General features: G+C 63.4%; 2 protein-coding genes across 4 annotated transcripts; both read right to left on the bottom strand.

Annotated features, from left to right (window-relative positions):
* Window positions 1–336: 336 nt before the first annotated feature.
* VPS28 (VPS28 subunit of ESCRT-I) lies at window positions 337–3,440 on the bottom strand. 3 transcript variants are annotated; one of them, XM_061438293.1, is made up of 9 exons: window positions 3,351–3,440; window positions 2,797–2,825; window positions 2,641–2,678; window positions 2,345–2,434; window positions 1,623–1,728; window positions 1,418–1,519; window positions 1,061–1,114; window positions 880–971; window positions 337–585 (listed from the first exon to the last, which is right to left on the bottom strand). In XM_061438293.1, the coding sequence occupies exons 1-9, from the start codon at window positions 3,385–3,387 to the stop codon at window positions 468–470; spliced, it is 666 nt and encodes a 221-aa protein (XP_061294277.1). In that variant the 5' UTR covers window positions 3,388–3,440; the 3' UTR covers window positions 337–467. The 3 variants fall into 3 exon arrangements, with proteins under 3 accessions (XP_061294277.1, XP_061294279.1, XP_061294278.1); XM_061438294.1 differs by having other exon boundaries at window positions 472–608; XM_061438295.1 differs by lacking the exon at window positions 1,418–1,519.
* Window positions 3,441–5,807: 2,367 nt separating this feature from the next.
* On the bottom strand, window positions 5,808–16,874 carry TONSL (tonsoku like, DNA repair protein). Its single transcript, XM_061438073.1, has 26 exons — window positions 16,768–16,874; window positions 16,572–16,667; window positions 16,281–16,423; window positions 15,564–15,747; window positions 15,087–15,216; window positions 14,693–14,864; window positions 14,505–14,619; window positions 13,820–13,965; window positions 13,587–13,739; window positions 13,307–13,432; window positions 13,007–13,193; window positions 12,570–12,649; window positions 12,385–12,474; window positions 12,026–12,098; window positions 11,766–11,929; window positions 11,561–11,684; window positions 10,689–11,446; window positions 10,506–10,582; window positions 10,012–10,162; window positions 9,853–9,931; window positions 9,201–9,502; window positions 8,888–9,059; window positions 8,077–8,252; window positions 7,604–7,677; window positions 7,254–7,387; window positions 5,808–6,062 (listed from the first exon to the last, which is right to left on the bottom strand). The coding sequence occupies exons 1-26, from the start codon at window positions 16,790–16,792 to the stop codon at window positions 5,869–5,871; spliced, it is 4,125 nt and encodes a 1,374-aa protein (XP_061294057.1). The 5' UTR covers window positions 16,793–16,874; the 3' UTR covers window positions 5,808–5,868.
* Between the last annotated feature and the right edge of the window lie 3,372 nt (window positions 16,875–20,246).

Below are 20,246 nucleotides of genomic sequence, written 5' to 3'. Positions count from 1 at the left end.
GGTTCCGAGCTGTCCACTGCTCCTGGGTGAGGACTGCCCTTGGCAGCTGTTAGCTGGGACTCCAGTGAGCCCTGCACGAGGACGGGTCCTGCTGCAAAGGTGTGAGCCTGCCCCAGCTGCCCGTCTCCAGGGCCGGGAGATACTGCTGGGGCTGTGGCCAGACCGCCAAGCCCAGGCAGCACAGCCTCCTACTCTCAGACTGGGGGTGGCTGTGGCCGGCAGATTTACTCAGCCCTGCCTGTGTGTCAGACTGTGCCCACCAGAGAGGTCAATGCCTGCTCCCAGGGCCGAGAGGACAGACAGGGAAGGGCTGGAGAGGGAGGAGTGCCCTCAGCAGCAGGTCAGAAAACAGCTTTATTGGGAAGAGGGGACTCCAGACGCCATGAACAGACAGACGGGTGGTCGTGGAAAGCAGGTGTCCGGGGAAGCAGGAACCATGGCAGAAGGCGGGCCTGGGGAGCCAGGGCTCAGGCATGCAGGAAGCGGTTGAAGGCGTTGTAGGCCGACTCCAGGTCGAAGAGCATCTGGCGCACCTGGGAGTCATCCAGCTCGTCTGAGGCCGACATGCCACTCAGGGTCTGCAGCCTGCAGGGCACAGGGTACAGCGCCTGCCTGTGTGTGTGGTGGTGGAGGGGGAGGGCTATGGGGCTGGGGGGTGTGTGTGTAAGGTTATGGGGCTTGGGGTGGGGGGCGGTGTCTGGGGGGCAAGGCTATAGCACTTGCCTGTGTGTGCAGTGGTGGAGAGGGAGGGCTATGGGGCTGCAGTGTGTGCGTGTGTGCACGCGTGTTTGTAGCTATAGACCCAGGGGGTGTGTGCACAGGGGAGGGGGCTGGGGCTGGGGCTAGGGTTGGGGGCCCTGGAAAGCGACAAGCACTCACCACTGGCTGACCGTCTGGCGGCCCTCGAAGTCAGGGGGCAGGTGGCTCATGCGGTGCATGGTCTCCATCAGCTCCCGCAGGTCAGGCTGGATCTAAGGGAACAGCGCCCGCTGGGTCCCGCCCCGCTGAGCCGGGCTCCTCAGAACCTCCCCTTCCCTCTTCCCCCTGCCCAGGGCCGCACCTCGTCCATGGCTCGGATCTCCAGGCGCAGCTTGTCCATCACCGTGATAAAGAGCTGGGAGCGAGTGTGTGTGCGTGTGACTTCCCGGACCCCCGGCTCAGACCCCCGACACCCTGGTTCCTCTGCAGAGAGGGGCCTGGGGCCGCCCCACCCCGCCCCTTGCTCGCCTTAGCTGGAGGATCACTTGGGCCTCCCCCCCCGCCACCCCCACCCATTCCTACAGCCAGGGGGCTACTGGGTAGGAATGCAGGACACGACCCACGTAGGCCTGGGACGGGGCGGAGCCTCGCGGCGGCCCCCCAGCCCCCGCCCCGTGGACCCCCGCGGCGGTTCGGGGCATGCGCACAGGGCCCGCACCGAGACCACGTCGGCTATGCAGCGGTTCAGGTTGCCTTTGTCGTCCTTGATGGTGATGGGCCGGTCCTCCTTGATCCTCTCCATAGCCAGTGGGCAGTCCAGCTGAGGGGAGGATCACGGCTGGGCCTCACAGGGCAGCCCGGCCGCAGCCCCGGGGCCCCTACGCCTGCCCCCGTCCCTCGGGGTGAAGGAGTCGCTCACTCACGCGAAACTTGCGGCAGAATTCATCAATGGAGCTGATTTCTGAGCCCTGGACCTGCCGGAAGGCCGCCTTGTACTGGACCAGGAGTCGGGAGCAGGCTGCGGTGTACCTGGGGGAAGAGGCCAGGCTGCTGCCCGCAGTGCCAGGCCAGCGCCTCTGGGTCCCTTCTGCTTATCCTCTGCCCTTCCAGACACAGGGCAGCTCGCATGGACAAGACGTTAAGGGCCAGAGACCGGCCATGGGGGCAGAGGCTTCCTCATGAAGCTTTGAAAGGTGCAGGGGGTGGGGTGGGGTAATGCCCCAAATGTGGCTGCCACAGAGGACCAGTCTGGACTTTGCAAGTTGGCTCCGCAGGTCCCAGCCAGGTCCCTGAGCCTGTTTCCTGGCCTGTGTTGGCTATGCCCCCACATGGACAGCTCACAGTGCTGCTGCGGGGCACGACCGCACTAGACAAAGACCCCACATACCTCCGGGCTTCCAGGCCTGGCCAGCAGCTCCCCACGGACTGACTGCCCGAGCCCCCAGCTCTCCTTCAAAGCGTTCTCACTGATGAGGTCCCAGGGAGCGGGGCGGGGCCAGAACCCTGGAGAAAGCTGGGCGCAGCCGCACCCACGTGGGCACTGCCCCCGGACTGCCCACCCTCCCTCCCCACTGAGCACCTGGCCTGGGAGGCCAGAGCTGAGCTTCCGAGGCTGGGCCAGCGGTGCAGGGAGGTGGGCTCTCACTCGTTGGGGGTGACGCAGTCCTTGATGTACGCCTTCTCCAGGGCTTGCATCGTCTTCACCACCGCAAACAGCTCCGCCATGTTGTCGTACCTGAGGGGGCGCAGACTTCAGGCGTGGCTGCCCAGGCAGGAAGCTGAGGGCCCGAGCACACCTGCCAGCCCTGCCTGGGTGCCACTGAGGTGGAGCTCTTGGTCTGGCCGCCTCCTCACCCCACCCTGAGCAGAGGCTTCTGGGGACCTGTTTCCCTGGGAAGATCCCCAGGGTGGGGGAGGCAGGCAGCCTGGGGCTGGACTCACTTCTCCCGCTCACGGGCGTTCTTGTACAGCTTCACTTCCTGTCGGGAGACCAGGCGGAGGGTCGGCCAGCAGCACCAGTGAGGCTGCGGGGCCCCAGTGAGGACCACGCAGATGAGAACCACAGTTGACATGGCCAGGAGGGTGCCCACCACTCACCTCATACAGCTCCGGCTTGTTTCCAGGGGCTGCGACAGAACAGGCAGAGTGGAAAGTCACCCCAGCGAGCCTGGCCACCACCCTGGCCGTAGGAACTTCAGTCCCAGCCCCTCTTAGTCTGCAGGGGACCTGAGCAGAACATAGGCCCCCCTCACTCTGAGGGGCCCCCGAGCAGAGCACAGGCCTCTGGGTTCAGGGGCTGCATGCTAGGCCTGGTGCTCCATTCCACTCCTGTTGCTCAGCTACTGCCCCTATAGCTGAGTGACCACAACTTACTTATGATGTGGTTGTGGGTACACAATGTCTGTCACATGCTTTGCAACCATCCTCCTGGCCTGGGGACTCCGGGATACTTGAGACACCCTGAAGTCCAGGCACACTACAGCTGTCATCTCTGCGTCCAGCTGACCCCACTTGGAGGAGGTCTTTGGGCCCCTGGCTACCCCCTGGGACCTTGTTGTGTCAGACGTTATAGCCTGCCGGCAACCCCTGGCCTCTGCAGGTTGAAAGCCTCGGCCGTCTGGGTCCCTGGGCCCATCATGGGCCATACTCACCTCCCATGCCAGGAGTGGCTGGGATCCCGTGAAACATCCTGCCGGCTCTGAGTCAGGTGACCAGGAAAGAGAGGAAGATGCGGCAGCCACTGGAGGAGTGACCTGCAGAAGAGAACACACGACACAACCTCTTAAAAGACAATCCTGAGCATATCTTCACACAAGAATAAATTTGGAGGAGCAGACCAACGGGGGTTGGGGTGAACTTTCTGTGAGGACAGTCCGGAGGATGATAGAGGCAGAGGGGAGTGTGTGTCGGGGGGTGGTTTGTCAAAGGACGCACCACTCACAGGCAAGAGGAGTCTGGGCTTATCCTGGTGCAGCGAGCTGGAGTCACTGGACAATTGGAGACAAGTCCTCGGGGACCCAGATGGGCAGTGAGCTGAGCAGACAGTGGAAGCAGGAGCCCTGCTCACTTGAGAAGTTGATGCAGTGGCTGGGGCGAGGTTCAGACGTGCTTTGGAGATGGACCCACCAGGTGCAATGGAGAATTTTAAAATGTGTAAAAATTAAAAACGACTCAAGAACGACATCCTTATTTTCAGACCAAAGGCACCATGACCGTCAGATGAGCTGACACGGAGACGGTAAACAGAGTAGGTGTGGAGAGTAGGTGGGTGTACTACGGTTTGAACGTGTGGGCTTTGAGAAGCTCCGCAGGCTCCAAGGAGGCTGCAGAGGCGCCTGGAGGTCAGGGGAGAGGCCCGGACGGGCAGCCTGAGCCTGTGGCACTGAGCGGGTGGGTGGCGCCCCACAGGAAATGGCTGAGGGTGAACCAAGGTAGCGAAAAGACAGCCTATGCTGAGCCCCGGGACCCGGCGCAGAGGCAGTGCAGCGGGAAGGCGGGATGAGGCCTGGGGGACGAGGCTGGGAGTTCAGCTGGGCGCGGCGGGGGCGGGGCTGGGACACACAGACCGCTCAGCAACCGTGAGGCGGTGGGACGGCCAGGAGCAATCAGGGGCTCGGCTGTGGCCCTACAGCGGGACCCCAGCAGCCACCAAAGGGGAGCTCCGCGGCCACACGCTGAGCATCGTCACCCTGCACGAGCAGGGCGGCGAGCTCCCAGAGAAAGCCCGGCGAGCGCAGGGCGCGCAGGCCCGGGAGACGGCCTCAGACCCCGGAAGGAGCCAGGAGACCCGGGGGCCCGGGACACAGAACTCCGAGAGGGCACCGAGGAGCAGGGATGCAGAGGACCCTCCGCGGCGTGGCGAAGACGGTGGGTTTTGGTCAGACCGCCTTTTCCGCCCGTCCCTTGCCCGGAATACCTGGACCGCCTCGCAGGTCCCAGCGACGGCGCGAGGGCGGGGCGCACCTGACGTCTGCTCCCGCGCCTGCGCGCCAGGCCCCGCCGCCTGCGCATGCGCACGCTACACCTGCGCCAGGCCCCGCCGTCTGCGCCTGCGCGCTGGCTACGTCCCGCCCCCTGAGAGCTGAGGCTGCGGGTGAGTCTGTCCCTGGGACAGAGGGAAGGAAGCTGCGGATAAGTGGCTTTGCGTTCCCCTAGAGGGCCTCTAAGCGGCCAGCTCTGCCCTTGAAACCGCCCCACAGGGTTAACAGAAACTGGTAACAGAAACCTTAGAGCTTGTCTTACCGCTTGATAAGAAGCCCGCGGTAAACAAGGACCTACTGTATAGCGTGGGGAATTATGCAGTCTCTTGTAATAACCTATAATGGGAAAGAATCCGAAAAATAACGTGTGCATATACACATATAAGAAACTGAAGTAACACTGCAAGTTAACTGTGTGAAGGTTTGCCGCCCTTCCGACTATGCAGTCCATGGAATTCTCCAGGCCAGAATACTGGAGTGGGTAGCCCTTCCCGCAGGCCCTCCATTTGTAGCCTGTCTTCACGGATCGAGGTTGCTTTCATTGTTGATACAAAAGCTTGCATGCACGACGCTAAAACTGGCCCTGCTCCGGGGTCCAGCGAATGACCTCTTGCCTTCAGAGCTCCACCCCATCATGTGCCACCATTTTTAACGTGTGCCATTAAGAAGCAAGTAATTCAGATGTGCCTCTGCAGAACAGATGATCTCACCTCTTCCCTGCCTCCAAGGTTCTCTCCCCACACCTAAAATCATCCTGCTTTTTGTGGGGGGCACTGAGGCTTGTGGGATCTTAATTCCCCTACCAGGGATCGAATCTAGCCATTGGCTGTGAAAGTGCAGAGTCCTAATCACCAGGGAATCCCCCCAACCTGTTTCTTTATACTGTAATGTCGCAAGCCCCTCGCCTTTGAGGAAGCAAATATGAGACCTGTCCTGCCATCACCTTGCTTGGCTGCCTTGTGAATAAATCCTTCCTCTGCTGCAAACCTTGGTCTCTGGGTTTTGGCTTGCTGTTTCCTGGGCAGACGAACCTGCTCCAGTAACACCCTCAGTTCCTGTGGGCTCTAAGCTTTACAACCCTGCCTTCCACCTCCCACTTGCCTTCCAAGGAGCAACAGCAGAGAGGGGTGGAAGCAGCAGTGGCTTCTTTATTAGAGGCCTGGGCAGGGCACACCATGGGGCTGGCCAGTCAGAGGTGCCTGAAGAAGAGCTTGGGGCCCTGGTCCAGGGTGCACACTTTGGGGCCCAGCTGGCTGGGCAACAGCTGGTGCAGGGCATTCCGGTCCTCAGCGGAGAGACGTCTGGTGCACAGCTGCAGCTCCTGCAGCTGCGCCACAACCTTGTCCCAGAGGTCCAGGCCCAGGGGGCCCTGGACAGCACAGCCTGCAGAGGGGAGGCAGAAGTCAGCCTTGGGGAGCTGCTCCTGGCAGGATGCAGCAGGAGTCCCGCGGGAGCCAGTGGGGTTTGTCTCGGGTCTCACAGGACTTTTTTCTTTACCAGTGTTGCCCTAGGGACGATATGCACTTCCCCTGAGGCCCCGAGGGCTGCAGTGAGGGGCATGAGCAAAGCCCAGGAGAGGCCAGATCATTCTCAAGGATGGAGGGTGCTCTCCCAGAGGCTGCCTGGGACTGCAGACCCCTCCCACAGCCAGTGGTCAGGCAGGAGGGAGGTCAGCTCTGAGACACTGCTTTCACATCTGTGCCTCTGACAGTGTCTGATGATGTCTCTGTCCATAAGATGGACCCAGCATGGCTTCTTGGGAGTCTCAGGACACTGAACTGCCAATGCTCAATCCTCAGAGACCACAGAGTACCCAGCAGGGGGCTTGGTGAGAGCCTACAGGTGCCAGGAAGCCAGATGTGTGGGTAGCAGCCCCACAGCTGAGTGAGGGGTAGGTCGCCCACCAGCCTGCCTTCAGGAGGGCCTTCCTGAAGAACCAGCCTGGCCCTGTAGGGCAGTAGGCGAGGAGCAGGAAGAACCCAGGGGTCCCCAGTGTGCACACCCACTCCCAGCCCTGGTTCTCCTGGAGGGCCAAGTCTGGTCTGCCCTGCTCCCAGCCCAGCAGGACGCACCAGTTCACCCAATGCACCTCCCTGGGGTCGTTCTCAAGACGGGGTCCTGCAACATGTGTGGCCAGAGAACCACCTAAGTCAGGCCACAGGCCTAGATGGTACGGTTAGGGCGCCCTGGCCAGAAGCAGAAGGGTCCCTCGGAGGCAGGTATTGCCACTCTAGGCTGACCTCCCCTCCCTCCCTCTGGACAATAGGAATGAAAAAGTCCCTGCGGCAGTGGGTCCCCCAGCCATGGTCTTGAGGGTCGGGCTGACCACGCTGGAGGCAGAGGCCTACGCTCCTCCCGCCCTGTGGTTTGAGGGGTGAGGCTTGCAGCTGCCTCTGGGCATGCTGGGCACTGTCCTCCACTTGAGCACCCAGGGGCCCCAGCTCCACTCTGCAGCCTGGCTAGTGGCAGGACGGCCCCTTCAGAGGAGGCACCTGGGCCTCAGGCAAGTTCCCAAGCAGGGGCTGTGTCACCAGCTCCAGTTGGGCAGCTGCGGCCGCCACACCCAGAGCTCACCTGACAGGCCCAGGAAGCTGAGGCCTTGGGGCCGCTTTTGGAGGGTAGACAGGAGCTCCTCCAGGCCAGCACTGCTGACCTCAGGGTTGGCAGACAGGTCCAGCGAGACCAGTGAGCGGCAGAGAGGGAGACATCTGAGACAGGGCAGAAGCCTGGGGGTCAGTTTCCGTCATGAGGGGAAGCTGCTCCAGGTGACACCAGACACTCCTGAGAGCCACTGAAGCTAGAGGCCATGGCGCATGGGTGACAGGAGGACCCAGCGGAAGGATGTGAGAGCCCGAGGGAGGCAGGTCGTGAGGCCCCAGCCTCCCAGCTATGCGACCAGACCCGCAGGGTAGTGGCAGCGTTACCTGCTCAGAGCTCTCACATCTTTGTCGCCCAGGTGGTTTGCTGACAGGCTCAGGTGCTCCAGGACGCAGCCTTCCTAGACATCAGAGAGGGACACCTGCCCTCCCTGCCTCCCAGTAGAGGCCCTACACCCAGGGCGCCAGACACCGCCCCCATCCCTTGAGAATGATGGAGTGAAGCATGCCTGACCCCCCAAGCCAGAGGGGGCAGCATCTCCCCAAGTCTGCAGGTCAGAAGGAAATGCTTCTACCCAGAGGAGTGGGTCATACTTGGCACACCATGACGTGATCTCAGTAGACCCGCGCCACCCAGGCGCCTTTCCTGTTGGCCAGGACCTCGGAACCCGAGGCGAGCAAGTCTATAGAAAGAGTTCCCCACCCCTGTTCTCTCCCAACTTGCACCCTCTCCCAGCTCCCCCACCCCCAGTCCTGGGGGTCAAAGTACCTCTGGCTTAGTGCCCCCCTTGAACGAGTACCTGGCTCAGGTAGTGAACCACAGGGTCCGTGAGGCCGAGGTCACTCTTGCCAGTGGCCACAGAGCTCAGCTCCAGGCGCAGGAGGCTGTGTGCCGGCAGGCTCCCCAGGACCTGGCCCAGAGCAGTGGGGCCCAGGCCATTGTAGGACAGGGACAGTGTCTTCAGGCACTTGGTGTCTATATGAAGGCCAGAACCTCCATCAGGTTCCTCCCTGTCCCCAGGCCTTGGCCCAGAGCCCCCGTGACCCTTGGGAGACTGTCACTGTCTCCGAGGTTCTATGTACTAGGAAATGGGGTCTCGGCCCAGGGTCTCACGCTGGGGAGGGGGCAGCGCCAAACTCCTGAGCTCAGTTTCTTCCCACCACTTCTGGGTACCCGACCTGTCCCTACTCATGACAGGGTGGCCCCAAGACTGGTACACCCACACATGGTGGGGCAGGGCTGGGTGGGGGCACTCCGTCTACCACCCAAGTCCCAGCCCCTCCTCCCCTCTGCTGCACTCCCAGCTCTGAGCCCCACTTCCTAGCTCAGGCCTCCGTGGAAAACCTCCTGGAGGATGCTCAGTTTCCCGCCTCTTGGTGCTGGGACTGCGGGTGGAATCGTCTCCCACAAACAGAATGCTCAGAGCCGGGGAGCAACAGGGCTGGGCCTGCAGTATATGTAGCTGGGACTGGGTCTGGGTCCTGGGGGGCTGCCCAGGCCAGGCAAGCCACCCCCATGTCCACTCACATGCTCCCGAGAGCCAAACTGGTGCCCTGGTTTGAGGCTCTCTGAACCCCTGGAGCCGGGGAGTGGATGTGCCAGCAGCTCACCTTGGAAGGCACTGCCCAGGGCCACCTGATGGCTCAGGAAGAAGCCGGGGCCAAAGCCACAGGCCTGGAGGTGCAGGGTGCAAAGCACGGGGCAGGCCCGCAGGATGGAGGCCAGGGCCTGGCCACAGCCATCCCCGAGGGGGTTCATGCTCAAGTCCAGCTCTTCCAAGTTCTGTGGGAGACACAAGGCCCCCAGAGGGTCTGGTGTTTGCCACCTGGATCTGGGCGCCGGCCAGTGCTCTCAACCGCACCTCCCCACCAGGGATGGGCTGGATGTGGACACTCAGATGCTGCTGTTCCCCGTTCCTCTTACCTGCAAGGTGGTCTGCCCCAGGAGGCCCGCAGCAAGCTGGCGCAGGCCTTCAGGGCCCAGGTGGTTAGAGGACAGGTCGAGGAGGGTCAGGCCGGGCACGGTGTCCAGGGTGGCCAGCAGCTCAGCAACACACCCATCCCCCAGCCGGTTCCCGGCCAGGCGAAGCTCCCGGAGTGCCGAGTGCAGCTTCAGGGCCCGCAGCAGCGGCGTGAGCTGGGCCTGGCGCAGTGCCAGGGAGCAGGCACTGAATGTGGGGGCTGAGCCCTGGTGCTCCACGGCCTGTAGCACCTGCTGGTGCTCCCCTGGGGAGGGACATGGTGTCACCAGGACAGGTTCCGCCTGTCCTGCCCTGGGAGTCAGTGGTGGCCAGTCAGGCGGCACCCCGCCCCCTGCTCCAGCATGAGCTCCGGGGCAGCTCCTGGGGCCCCAAGGCATGCTGCAGAGCCAGGGTGCGTGGTGCTGACCCACCTCCAGATGGAGCCACCTCCTGCCCCCACTACCTACACCCTAGGGGGCCGCTAGGTAGGGGAGGAAACCCTGAGGCCAGATGTGGCGGGGGGACCCCGGTCAATGCCTGGGGTCCTGAGACTGAAGGCCGTGGGCCTGGTCTAGTTCTCTGCCCAGGTCTCCGCAGGGCTGCCTGGACCCTTACCTTGCTCCAGGGTCTGGCAGGCCCGGCGGTAGCGGTCCCTCAGTGGGGGGAGGTCCCACGAAGTCACCTCAGCCAACACCTGGCGAGCAGCAGTGGTGAGTGGCCCCGACCCGTCCTAGAGGACGCCCCCAGCTCAGGGCCCTGGCTCTGGCCACTTACCTCCTCGTTGCTCTGCAGCACGTCGGGGATGGGGTCCTGAGGGGCCAGCAGGGCCCCCTCTTTCTGCAGGGAGAGCCGAGGCAACAGCCCGGAGGCCTGGTAGTGACGCTGGGCGGCCTGCTCAGCCAGCCAGGCCACGGAGTGGGCCTCCCTGTGCGGGCACGGGTGCAGGCTGAGTACAGGCAGGTTCTTGCCCTGCCACCTGGGGGTGCGCAGCTCCTCCCTCTCCTTCTGTCCGCCTGCGACGTGCACAACGGGGCACCTCTGGGCCACTCCTAGGGATCCCAGGGCCTGGCGGACCACTCGGGGCCTTCCTGAGCCCGTGCCTGCCGGCACCTCCCCGCAAGCAGTCCCCCAGGGGCAAGGGATAGGGCCAGGTGGGCTCTCATCACAGGCCTCATCTCAACAAGGGCCCTCTACTGCCCCCGGGCACCACCCCCAGCACAGAGCCCACGGAGGCACAGCGAGCTGGGCGCCGGGAGGAGACACCTTACCGGTGTGGAACGGGAATGAGGAAGAGGTTGTCCTGAACTCGAACTCGGACTCGGATGGGAGGGGGCAGGACCTGACCCTAGGGGTGGGGGCAGGGAAGAAGGGGCTGAAGCCAGGAGAGATAGGCCCCTGCCCGTCCTCTCCCACAGCCTGGGTGGCACTCTGCCCCAGGTGTGAGCACCCACCGGGAGGTGGCCTGTTGTGGGGTTTTCTCCAGTGGGCGCCACGACCCTGGGGACGTCGGGGCTCCGTGCGGGCTCTGTGGCCTGGCTGTTGGCTCTGTCTGCTCTGACCGGCGTGCTCCGGCTCTCGAGATAGGGCAACCGGCTCTGCCGGGCCTGGGCCCGGGGCCTGCGTGCCGTGTCGCTGCCTGGGCCGGAGGCACGGTGTCTGCCGCCATCCCCACTGCTCTGGGGGCGGGCTGGGCAGCGGCCCCGGTGACCAGGGCTCATTGGGAAGTCTTCCTCCAGCCAGTCCCCGGCCAAGCACTCCTCCTGAGGGATGAGTGCCGCTTGGGGGATGGGAATCTCGCTGGGCCCTCGCAGTGGACTGGGGCCCAGGCGGCAGGTCTGGGCACTGCCCACTCCACGGATGGCCTCCCGGTAGGCAGCCCAGCTGGTACTTGTTGTGGCTGCCTCCCTATTGCTGGCAGGCCCGGGCATCGGGGCCTTGGTCTGCAGTGATGGGCTGGCGTGCCGGGGCCTCTTCTGGGTGGGCTGGGACGGGCCAGCACTGTCCTCGCCCTCTGAGCTGCTACTGCTGGCCACTTTGTGCCTGCTCCTCCGAGGTCTGGCCACAGTGGACACTGCCAGCCCCTGGGACACTCTGGTGCTGGCTTCACAGACCTCTGGGGTTCCTGGGCAAGGACTTGAGGGAGGAGAGGTCTCAGGGTCAAACAGATGGTTACTTGGGAGGGTCTGTGGAGCCTGGGAGCTGTGGGGAGCTGCGGAGAGAGCAATCTCTTGTGAGACAGTGCCTGGCACATGACCGCCACCCTGGGCCCAAGACTCTCAGGCTAAGGAGCGGAATCCCCAAGGGCAGAGGAGGCCCTGCTTACCTCGACCCAAGGAGGCCGCTTGGAGCAGCCTCCCCATGGCAGCTGCCTTCTCCTGCGTCTCACTGTCCAAATCCTTGCCGTATAGCTTCACCCACTGCTGCAGCGTCTCCAGCGGGTTGTGGCCCTGGGGGTACCAGTTGGGCAGGGTTGGTGGCACTAACTCCACCCACCGCTGCCCACGCCCTCCTGGCCTGCGTCCACTCACCTTCCTGGTGCGGAGGGTGACAGATGCTCCTCGCTCGATGAGCAGCTCAGCCACCTCAAAGTGGCCACAGTTGAGGGCATCATGCAGGGGTGTGATGCCGTCACAGCCCTGGCCGCCTGGGTCATCCACCGCAGCCCCGTGGTCCAGCAGGAAACGGACGATGTCTGCGGACAGGTGCATGAGCTGGCTCCCAGGCCCTCTCTCGGGAGGGACACATTCCCTCTCCCCATCACAGGCCAGAACCCCCGTCCCATGCTCACCCAGATGCCCGTAGTTGCAGGCCTCGTGCAGGGGTGTCCAGCCACAGTAGTCCCGAGGGTTTAGGGGGTGGCCCTGTGACCAAGAATGGGAAGGAGCCTGGCCCCGAGTGCCCCCACCAACCTAGCCTTTCCCTGGCACTGAAGCCTGCAGAAGGCGCCACGGGCGCACCCCTCAGCCTGGCCTGGCCCAGATCACAGAACAAAGAGATGCTCCCTACAAGGAGGGACAGGGTCCCCAGTTCTGGCTCTGGCCCTCCAGCCCTGCCCTGTTCCCTGGGGAGACAGCCCAGTCTGTGGGGGCGTTGCCTACCTGCCTCACCAGGTCCTGGGCGCGGCCCAGCCTGCAGGGGGGTGCCTACCTGTCTCACAAGGTCTTGAACGCGGCCCAGCTGGCCCTCAATGCACGCTCGGTGCAGCAGCGTCTCTCCCACGTCGTTTCGCCGACTCCACTGTGGGCACAGCCCAGGACGGGGGCAGAGGCGTCAGGGGCTGGATGGCACCAGTGACCACAGAACGGTCACTGTCCTCAGCCCGCGGTCCTCACCTTGTTCACCCTCTGCCGGCCCAGGCAGCCTCGTAGCTCCTCATCCTCCTCCAGTGGCGGGGACGCGTCGGCTTCGTTCTCTGTAGCAGAGCCAAGCCCGCCACCCCATGTGAGCTGGTCCCTGTGCCGAGGCCTCCTGAGCTGAGACTGCCCGTGGGTCAGTCTCCCCCAGCCCCAGACCTCCGCTATTTCTTTTCCAGGTCCCGCCCTCGATGAGAGCAGCTGACGCCGGGCGCAGGTGTCCTTCACTGTGCGACACCTGTGTGCGCCCACCCTCCCAGCACCTGCTTCTCCACCGTGGGTGCCTCTCACCCAACTGCTTAGTGGACAGCATCCCTCTTCCACCTGCTGGGTGCCCAGCTGTTCCCTCCTCAGGAGTCAGAAGCTCGTGAGCTGGCCCCAGCCACCCCAAGCAGGCGCCAGGGAGCGAGCCTCACCACTCTCGGAGAGCTCCAGCTCCGTGGCCTCCAGAGCATCGTCGTCCTCCTCGTCCTCCTCGTCCTCCCCGTCCCCCTCGTCCTCGTCTCCAGCCGCTTTCAGTTCCTGCAGCCTGGTTTCGGTGCTGGGGGCCTCCTGGGGCTGCAGCCTCAGCTGTACAGCATGGAGGTGCTGCAAGATCTGCCTCTGAGGAGAGGGGGCACCCAGCTCAGGGCCGTGGGCGAGACAGGGCCGCGGACAGTCAGGCTCCGGGGAAGCTGTGTGCGGGATCCCAGCGTGGGTGGGCAGGCGCTCCCCACCTGCAGCTGGGGCTGCCCGGCCACCTGGGCGCAGCCAAGAGCCTTCTGGAAGCACAGCGCCAGCACCTCGTAGGCGTCGCCAGCCTCCTCACGGGACAGGGCAATGTTCAACCAGGTCTTGGCCTCCTGGAGGAGAAGCACAAAGTTGACGGCTGTGGCCCCCGCTGCCAAACACGAGATGGCGGGTGGCCGCCCCGGGGGTGCAAGGCCCCCGTGCTCACCCCCAAGGGTGGCAGCCCTGTGATGGAGCCTCAGGCAGGACGGGGCCATGACTGCTCACCTCCAGGGGGTTGCCCTCCTGCAGCTTCAGTTCCGCTTCGTAATGGTGCACAGCCTGGCGGTGGTCCTTCATGTCCCCCAGGGTGGCAGCCAGGGACACGTGGATGACGGCCAGCTCGGGCCCCGGCCTGCTGAGCAGCTCTGCAAAGCGCAGCTGGGGGGCAGCTGCCGTCAGGCCAGGGCTGTGCCACCCCCTGTAGCCCCTGCCATCCGCCATGCCCGCTTGGCACACACCTGCTTCTGGTAGGCTGCAGCGGCCTTGGGAAAGTCGCCTGCCTTGGAGAACAGGTCCCCCAGCTGCTCACAGATGCCCATGGCAACCTCGGGGTCACTCTCCTCGGACTCCTCTAGTCGCTGCTGCAGCTGGACCACCGCCAGCACTGCCGGAAAGAGCCTTATGCAGGGATGGCCAGTGCGGGCCTGACCCAGCTCCAGCACCCACCACACCCAGCCTCTGCTCACCCCCAGTAAGGGGGTGGTAGGAGGGGCTACCTCGTGGGGTCACAGCAAGAGAACCAACTAAGTTCAGCACAGGTTAGGGACTGGCCTGTGGCAGGGATGCAGGCAGGGGCCCTGGTGACCACTACTTATCAATGGAGGACACCGGGCCACTTATCAGTCCCACTAGGCCATACTCCCGCCATTAAGCAGGACGTTTTTTGTCTTGGGTCTGCCAGTGAAGACGCTGGCTTATGAGCAGACACCAGCCTCCTGACCACCCAGGGTGCCTCCTACACTCCTTGCTGAATGGAGGCTCAGAGAACCGTAAGACCCCTCCTAACCGGAAGTGGAGAGGATGGGCCTCTCCTGATGGTGCCCCCTCCCCAAGGACGCATACCCTGGCCTCATCTGCTGAAAGAAGGAGCCCTCCCTACCCTGTCTTGGGGGGTCGAGACCCCAGGGCTCCTTCTAGGCTCACCATACTTCAGGGTCCGGCAGACTGAAGCTTTCTGCAAAGGCTTTTGGGAGCCGAGCCGATAGGCCTTCTTCAAGGCTCTCTTGGCAGCCAGGAAATCCCCAAGGTCTAGGAGGACCTGGGGGGCAAGGGAAGGTAAGCCTGCAGGCCCCCGAAGGCCCAAGCCCACCCGAGGGCCGAGCCCAGGGCACCTGCGAGAGCAGCAGGCAGCACTCGCTCTCCAGGAAGGCCTGCTTCAGGACGCGCGCGCACTCCCGCGCCCCCTCCAGACAGCGCATGGCCTGCGAGTGCTGCCCCCGCCGCCAGTGGATGGCCCCCAGGTTGTAGCGGGCTCGAAACAGGTCTTCATACAGGTGGTTCTGCCTGTGGGGGGATGGGGCTGTCGGTGCCCGGGGCTTCTGCACAGGGACAGCAGAGCAGGCACCCACGGACCCCACCGAGAGCTCCGGCCCCACAAAGTCAAGCCAAGCCTCTGTTCCCAGGAGACTGACGGGGCACAGGGGTGAGCCAGCTGGCTGCCCTCGCCCTGGCCATTTCCTCCAGGGGCAGGAACCCAGATCCCCCTGGGGCCTGGTGGGGACTTACTCGGCCAGGAAGATGCTCTTCTTGAAGTAGGCACTGCACAGGGCCACCTGCTGCAGGCTCTCGCAGGTGAGGCCCAGGTTGAGGTAGATTCGGGTCCTCATCTCACTCAGCTCTCGCTTGGGCAGTGAACCTGGAAGACACCCCTGCAGACACTCAGTGCCCCACCCCCATTTGGGGTCTCCGGCCTCTCCCTGACCCTCCTCTAGCCTCTCCCTGTAGGTGCCAGGGGTTCTGTTGCAGATAGAGTGAAGGGAATAGAGCAAAGGCAGCCAGATCTGAGGTCAGGAGGAGCACGGGATTTGCAGGGCCGCAAAGTGGGGGGTGTGGGTGTGGGTGGCTTCTGAGAGCCAGTCTCAGCCTCACAAAGGGAGGAACCTAGACAGGAGACCCATCACATGGGCAAGGAGGCTGTAGCCTCTTCTCCCTGCAAAGCACAGGAAGCCAAAGTGGGGGAGGGCGAGGCCTAAGGGCAGTCACCCTGCAGCTTCTCATCCAGGATAGCCAAGCTTTTCTCGAAGGCATCCTGTGCCTGCTGCAAGGCGTCCTGGGACTGGTGGTGGTCATAGATGTCCAGGTGGGTGCGGCCAATGGTGGCCCAGGCCCTCTGCTGCTCAACGTGGTTGGAGAGGGCACACGCTAGCTCCAGGTAGCGGTGCTGGTGCTGGAGGCACAGAAGAATGGCCACTGTGAGCCAACCCCCACCGCAAGCAAGCCCCACATGTCCCCCAAGCCCCCAGGTGCAGGCCGAAGCCAGGCTGCACACACACTGTTTCCTCTGTGCCAAGCGCTGCCTGTGGGGACGGTGGCACCACATGCTAACCATCCAGTCACACGAGGAGAGACTGACTGGGAGTCATTGGTGCTGCGGGAACACAGAAGCCAGGGCAGTTCTGTGTGGATAAAAGGTCTGGAATCCCACCCAGCCAGCCCCCGGTGATTTCAGCTCCAGTAACATGTTCATCAGTGGTTTCTGGAGCCACGCTCCCAGGAGAGGCTGTGGTGCATGCATCCAAGGACCAGGTGACCACTGCTGGTGCAGGGCTCTCTGAAGCTGAAGCCGCATCGCACCATGTCCCCCTATTCCCTCCAGCCAGAGGCCTAGAGGGCAGAGACCTGGCAGGCTCTGCCCCCAGGAGATGCAAACCACGGAGTGTTGACTGTGGCCAGCGTGGGGGCGGGCCGGTCTCCGCCCACCTGCAGGGCAGCCGAGTAGTCTTCCATCTCCGCCAGCCGCTCTCCGATTTTGCGGTGGGCCACGGCGCAGCCCAGGGGGTCGTCGGTGGTCTCCAGGAGCTGCAGCTCTTGCTGGTGCTCTCGCAGTGCCTCCGCGTAGCAGCCTGGGTGGGCGGGACAGGCTTCAGTCAGACTGAGCAGTGGGCCAGGGGAGCAAGGCCAGTGAGATGGCGGCCGGCCGGTGCTCAGGAAGCCCTCACCCCTGGTCCTCCCAGTCCCAGGCCCCTACGGCCCCTACTCCACCTCACGCACCATGGCTGGCCAGGAGCTCCCCTAGCTGGTGGCAGACAGAGGCCTCCTCCCGCAGCTGGCCGCTCCTCTGGGCCTTAGTTTTGGCCTTGCTCAGCTCTGCAGAGAGAATAACGAGGCCTAAGCGATGAGCCTCTCCGCACGGGAGGGCCAGGGCCGTCTCCAGCCCCCGCGCTCGGGCGCTTTTCTCTGGACTCACGGCGAAGCTCGCGCTCCAGGCTCATCCTGTAGTCGCCGCGCCCGGGGTTCCGGACTTCCCGCGCTCTCTGCTGGCGCGGCGGCCCCGCCCTTCCTGGCCCCGAACGCAGGCCCGGTCCTGCTGCGGAGCATCTCGGGAAGTGTAGTCTAGGCGCCCAAAGCATCCTGGGAGTTGTAGTAGGGCTGCGCTAGCGCTCGAAGCGTGGAAGGCGCCTTCAGCCCCCGGGTCTTCTGCGCGCGGAGCCCGGGTCCCGCCCCACGATCGCAGCGGCCCTTGGGGTGAGGTCTCCCGGGCTCCCGCCGCTTGCTGCCGCTGTTCTGGACACCTGCGCGACCTGGTCTGAGGAACGCACTGCCCTCGCAGGGGAGGAGAGGAAGGCCTCGGGGACCACGGGCACTTGGGCGCTCGGATCTGTGTCCCCGCAGAACCCGCATCAGCCGCGAATGTGCCGGAGTCCTCACACGCGGGAACTCCGACCTCCAGTGCTGCCGGCGGGAGGGGGGGGGGGTTTGAGTTCCAAAATGAACTGAACTTCTCAGTGTGCTCGACGGTTGTGTTCCTGGAAAACTCAGCGTGCGCTCGTTAAAACTGCAAAACCGTCGTGTGCTGAGAGGTAAAGGGGGCAGGATCCGAGCCTGGAGCGCTGTGGCCTCAAAGCCGGGAGATCCGGGGCGTGGGGAGCCCTGGCGACCTCTAAGTGCCCGTCCTGTACCCCACGCCTGGAGAACCAAACACCTGCTAGGCCGTGTGGCTCTGTCCCCGCTGCCACTGCGGGTCCCTGGGCCCTAGGTGCCAGGGCTAGCGCCCCAAAGGCCCTAGAGGAGGTCTGGAAGGACTGGGAGGCAAATGTAATGAAATGGGGCTTCCCTGAGACCGTAAAGAATCTGCCTGCAATGCAGGAGACCTGAGTTTGATCCCTGGGTCAGGAAGATCCCCTGGAGAAGGGAATGCCTATCCATTCCAGTATTCTTGCCTGGAGAATTCCATAGACAGAGGAACCTGGCCGGCTGTAGTCCATGGGGTCACAAAGAATCAGAAATGGAGTCAGACCCAATGGGGTAAAACTCTCAGCCAGTGGATGGGCAGCAAGGCCTGTTGGGGAGGGAGCTGTATAGAGGGCTGCTGGTCCTCAGGTCCAGGGAAGGTTGCCCAGGGCCAGTGGGTGGCTGCAGGGGTGGGGTGAGGCTGAGCTTGGGGAGCTGCAGGAGGGCCTACTCTCAGCGTCCTTGAAGGGTGTAGGGCTCTCCACTGCCCCCCACCGTCCCCAACATGGATCCCAGGGACAGGAAACCAAGGTGGCTGCTTGGCAGGTGGGCTGTGAGGTTCCAGGGGCACAGTGAGATGCAGGGTGGGGATGGGGGAGTCAAGTCGTGGGAACAGACTGTCCCAGCTGAACAGGGTGTCTCCCAACACCTCTGTGCCTCCAGCCCTCCAGCACCAGCATCCATAGGGCAGCTCAGGTTCTGGGCCTGATCCCATTTCATAGAGGACCCAGCTTCTCTAGCCTTGGCCTTCTGCACCCGTCAGACAGGGATGCGCATCCAAGGCACTGCCAGCCAGAGCTGGGGGCCTGGGGTGAGGAGACTGCAAGTTGGGGCCAGCCTCAGCCCTTGGCTGGGAGACCCATCCGTGAGGCTGTCTTGTAAGGAAATACAAACAAAACTTGGCTTGGAACTTTTTAAAAACTATAGAGACAGAAAATATCCAAAGAGATTATAGACCACAAAAGCAACATAGTATGTTGTAAAAATACCTCTTGACTCCTCTTTTTAAAAAAATTATTTTTTATTATTTTTGTAAATGTCTCACTTTGGGCTGAGAAATGTAGTGTTTAAAAGGAAGTGGGTGAGAGGGGGAAGTGGGGCTCGACCTGTGCCCCCAGGCCTGCCCCCACATCTGCTGAGTTTGCACCCCCACCTTCACCAGCTCAGGATGCTAAGATGGACTGGGATCCTGGAGACAGACCACTGGGGCCTTCTCCTTTCTAACAACATGACTCGGACACCCTCCAGTAAACCAGTGACTCCTGGTGAGATGCCACAAGCAGGTTCATGGCACCAGCCTCCATCGGTGGCCAAGAACACTACAGTGTCCCAGGGTGCCCATCTCCACAGGCTGTAAGGCTCAGCTGCTGAGGTGACTGTCACAGGGTGTGGCTGTGGGATAGATTAGTAGTCTCGGGCACCCCTACGGGGGGAGCCTTGCCTGGGCACCAGCCTCCCCCGCCCAGTGCTGGCTCGCAGGCCGCTGGAGCTCCTGGGCTGTGCCCCTCCGTGCACAGCTGACCTGGGGTGGCAAAGTGCCGCTCCTCCTGGCCCTCCCCACACACGCAGCATGGCTCTCCCGGCCTTGGTTTCGCCCCCGTCACACACCTTCACCTGCCCACCCAGGCGGCCTGGCCCTCTGCTACCTCAGCTTCACACAGGCACCCACACACACACAGACCAGGTGAGCCTGCCCTGTCCTGCCTCCCCCCCCCCAACATGGTCACTTCGGAACCCACAGAAAGGGTGTTTGGCCCCAAAAGACCTGAGATGGTGTCATGGCACCATTCCACACACAGGAGATGCAGCCTGCGTGGACCTGAATGTCCTCACCTGTGCCCACCGGCAGGTGCAGGCAGCCCTGGAGGGCAGTGGGACCACAGCAGGGTGTGGCTGGGAGTCTTTCTTTGTGGAGGGGAGGCAACACTGAGTCGGCCTTGCAGGAGTCGTCTCCCGCCAGCACCATGCCCTGGGTGTGGAACAGGGGAGCCCTGGGCCTGGGAGAGCTGTCTTGGCCACTAGGAACTGGGCTCAAGCTGTACCCCACAGCTCCTTCACCCCTCTGCTCAGCTCCCACCAGAGAGCCAGGAGAGAGCAGCCCCCAAAGACAGGCCAGGGTGGCCCTGCCCACCAAGCCTGAAGTGGGGGCCAGGCCACCAGGCGCTGCTCCAGGCCCAGGTGGGCTGGCCTGCGGGGAGGGAACCAGCTCTTTGGTACTGAAGCTGTGAGTGCGGGGAGCCTGGTCTCAGCAGGGCCCGCACCCGCTTCAAGAGCAGGCCTCGGGGTCCCAGGCAGGGCTCCTCCCCCCGTGAGGCCCACAGGCCTGCACCTCAGGGGGCCACCTCCCTAGGGGAGGAACCACCTCCCTGGGGAGGAACCACCCTGCTCAGCGCTGACTTCCACTGGATGCAGGACCAGCGGATGGTCCCTGAGAGCAGTCTGGGGGCAGCTGGACCACTCAGACCCTCAGCCAGCCAGGCCTGCTCACTGCCAGCGCACCCCAAAACTCTCCTCATGACCTGAAGACACTGAGTCCTTGAGACTGAATAGAGAAGATAGAGTCTCTTTTGCTAAATTTGTGTAACTTAGACAAGAGCCCATAAAGGGTTTATTTTCCTGGGAAGAGACAGAAAATCACCCTGCATTCCGAAGAGCCTGCTGAGCCCTGTAGCTAAGCCTTGCCTCCCTGGAGCAGCTGGGGGTGGGTGTGCTGGG

This window comes from Bos javanicus, chromosome 14, assembly GCF_032452875.1.
Source record: "Bos javanicus breed banteng chromosome 14, ARS-OSU_banteng_1.0, whole genome shotgun sequence".
NCBI lineage: Eukaryota > Metazoa > Chordata > Mammalia > Artiodactyla > Bovidae > Bos > Bos javanicus.
The sequence above is the reverse complement of the archived record's forward strand: the minus strand, read 5'-3'. Positions and strand labels throughout refer to the sequence as shown.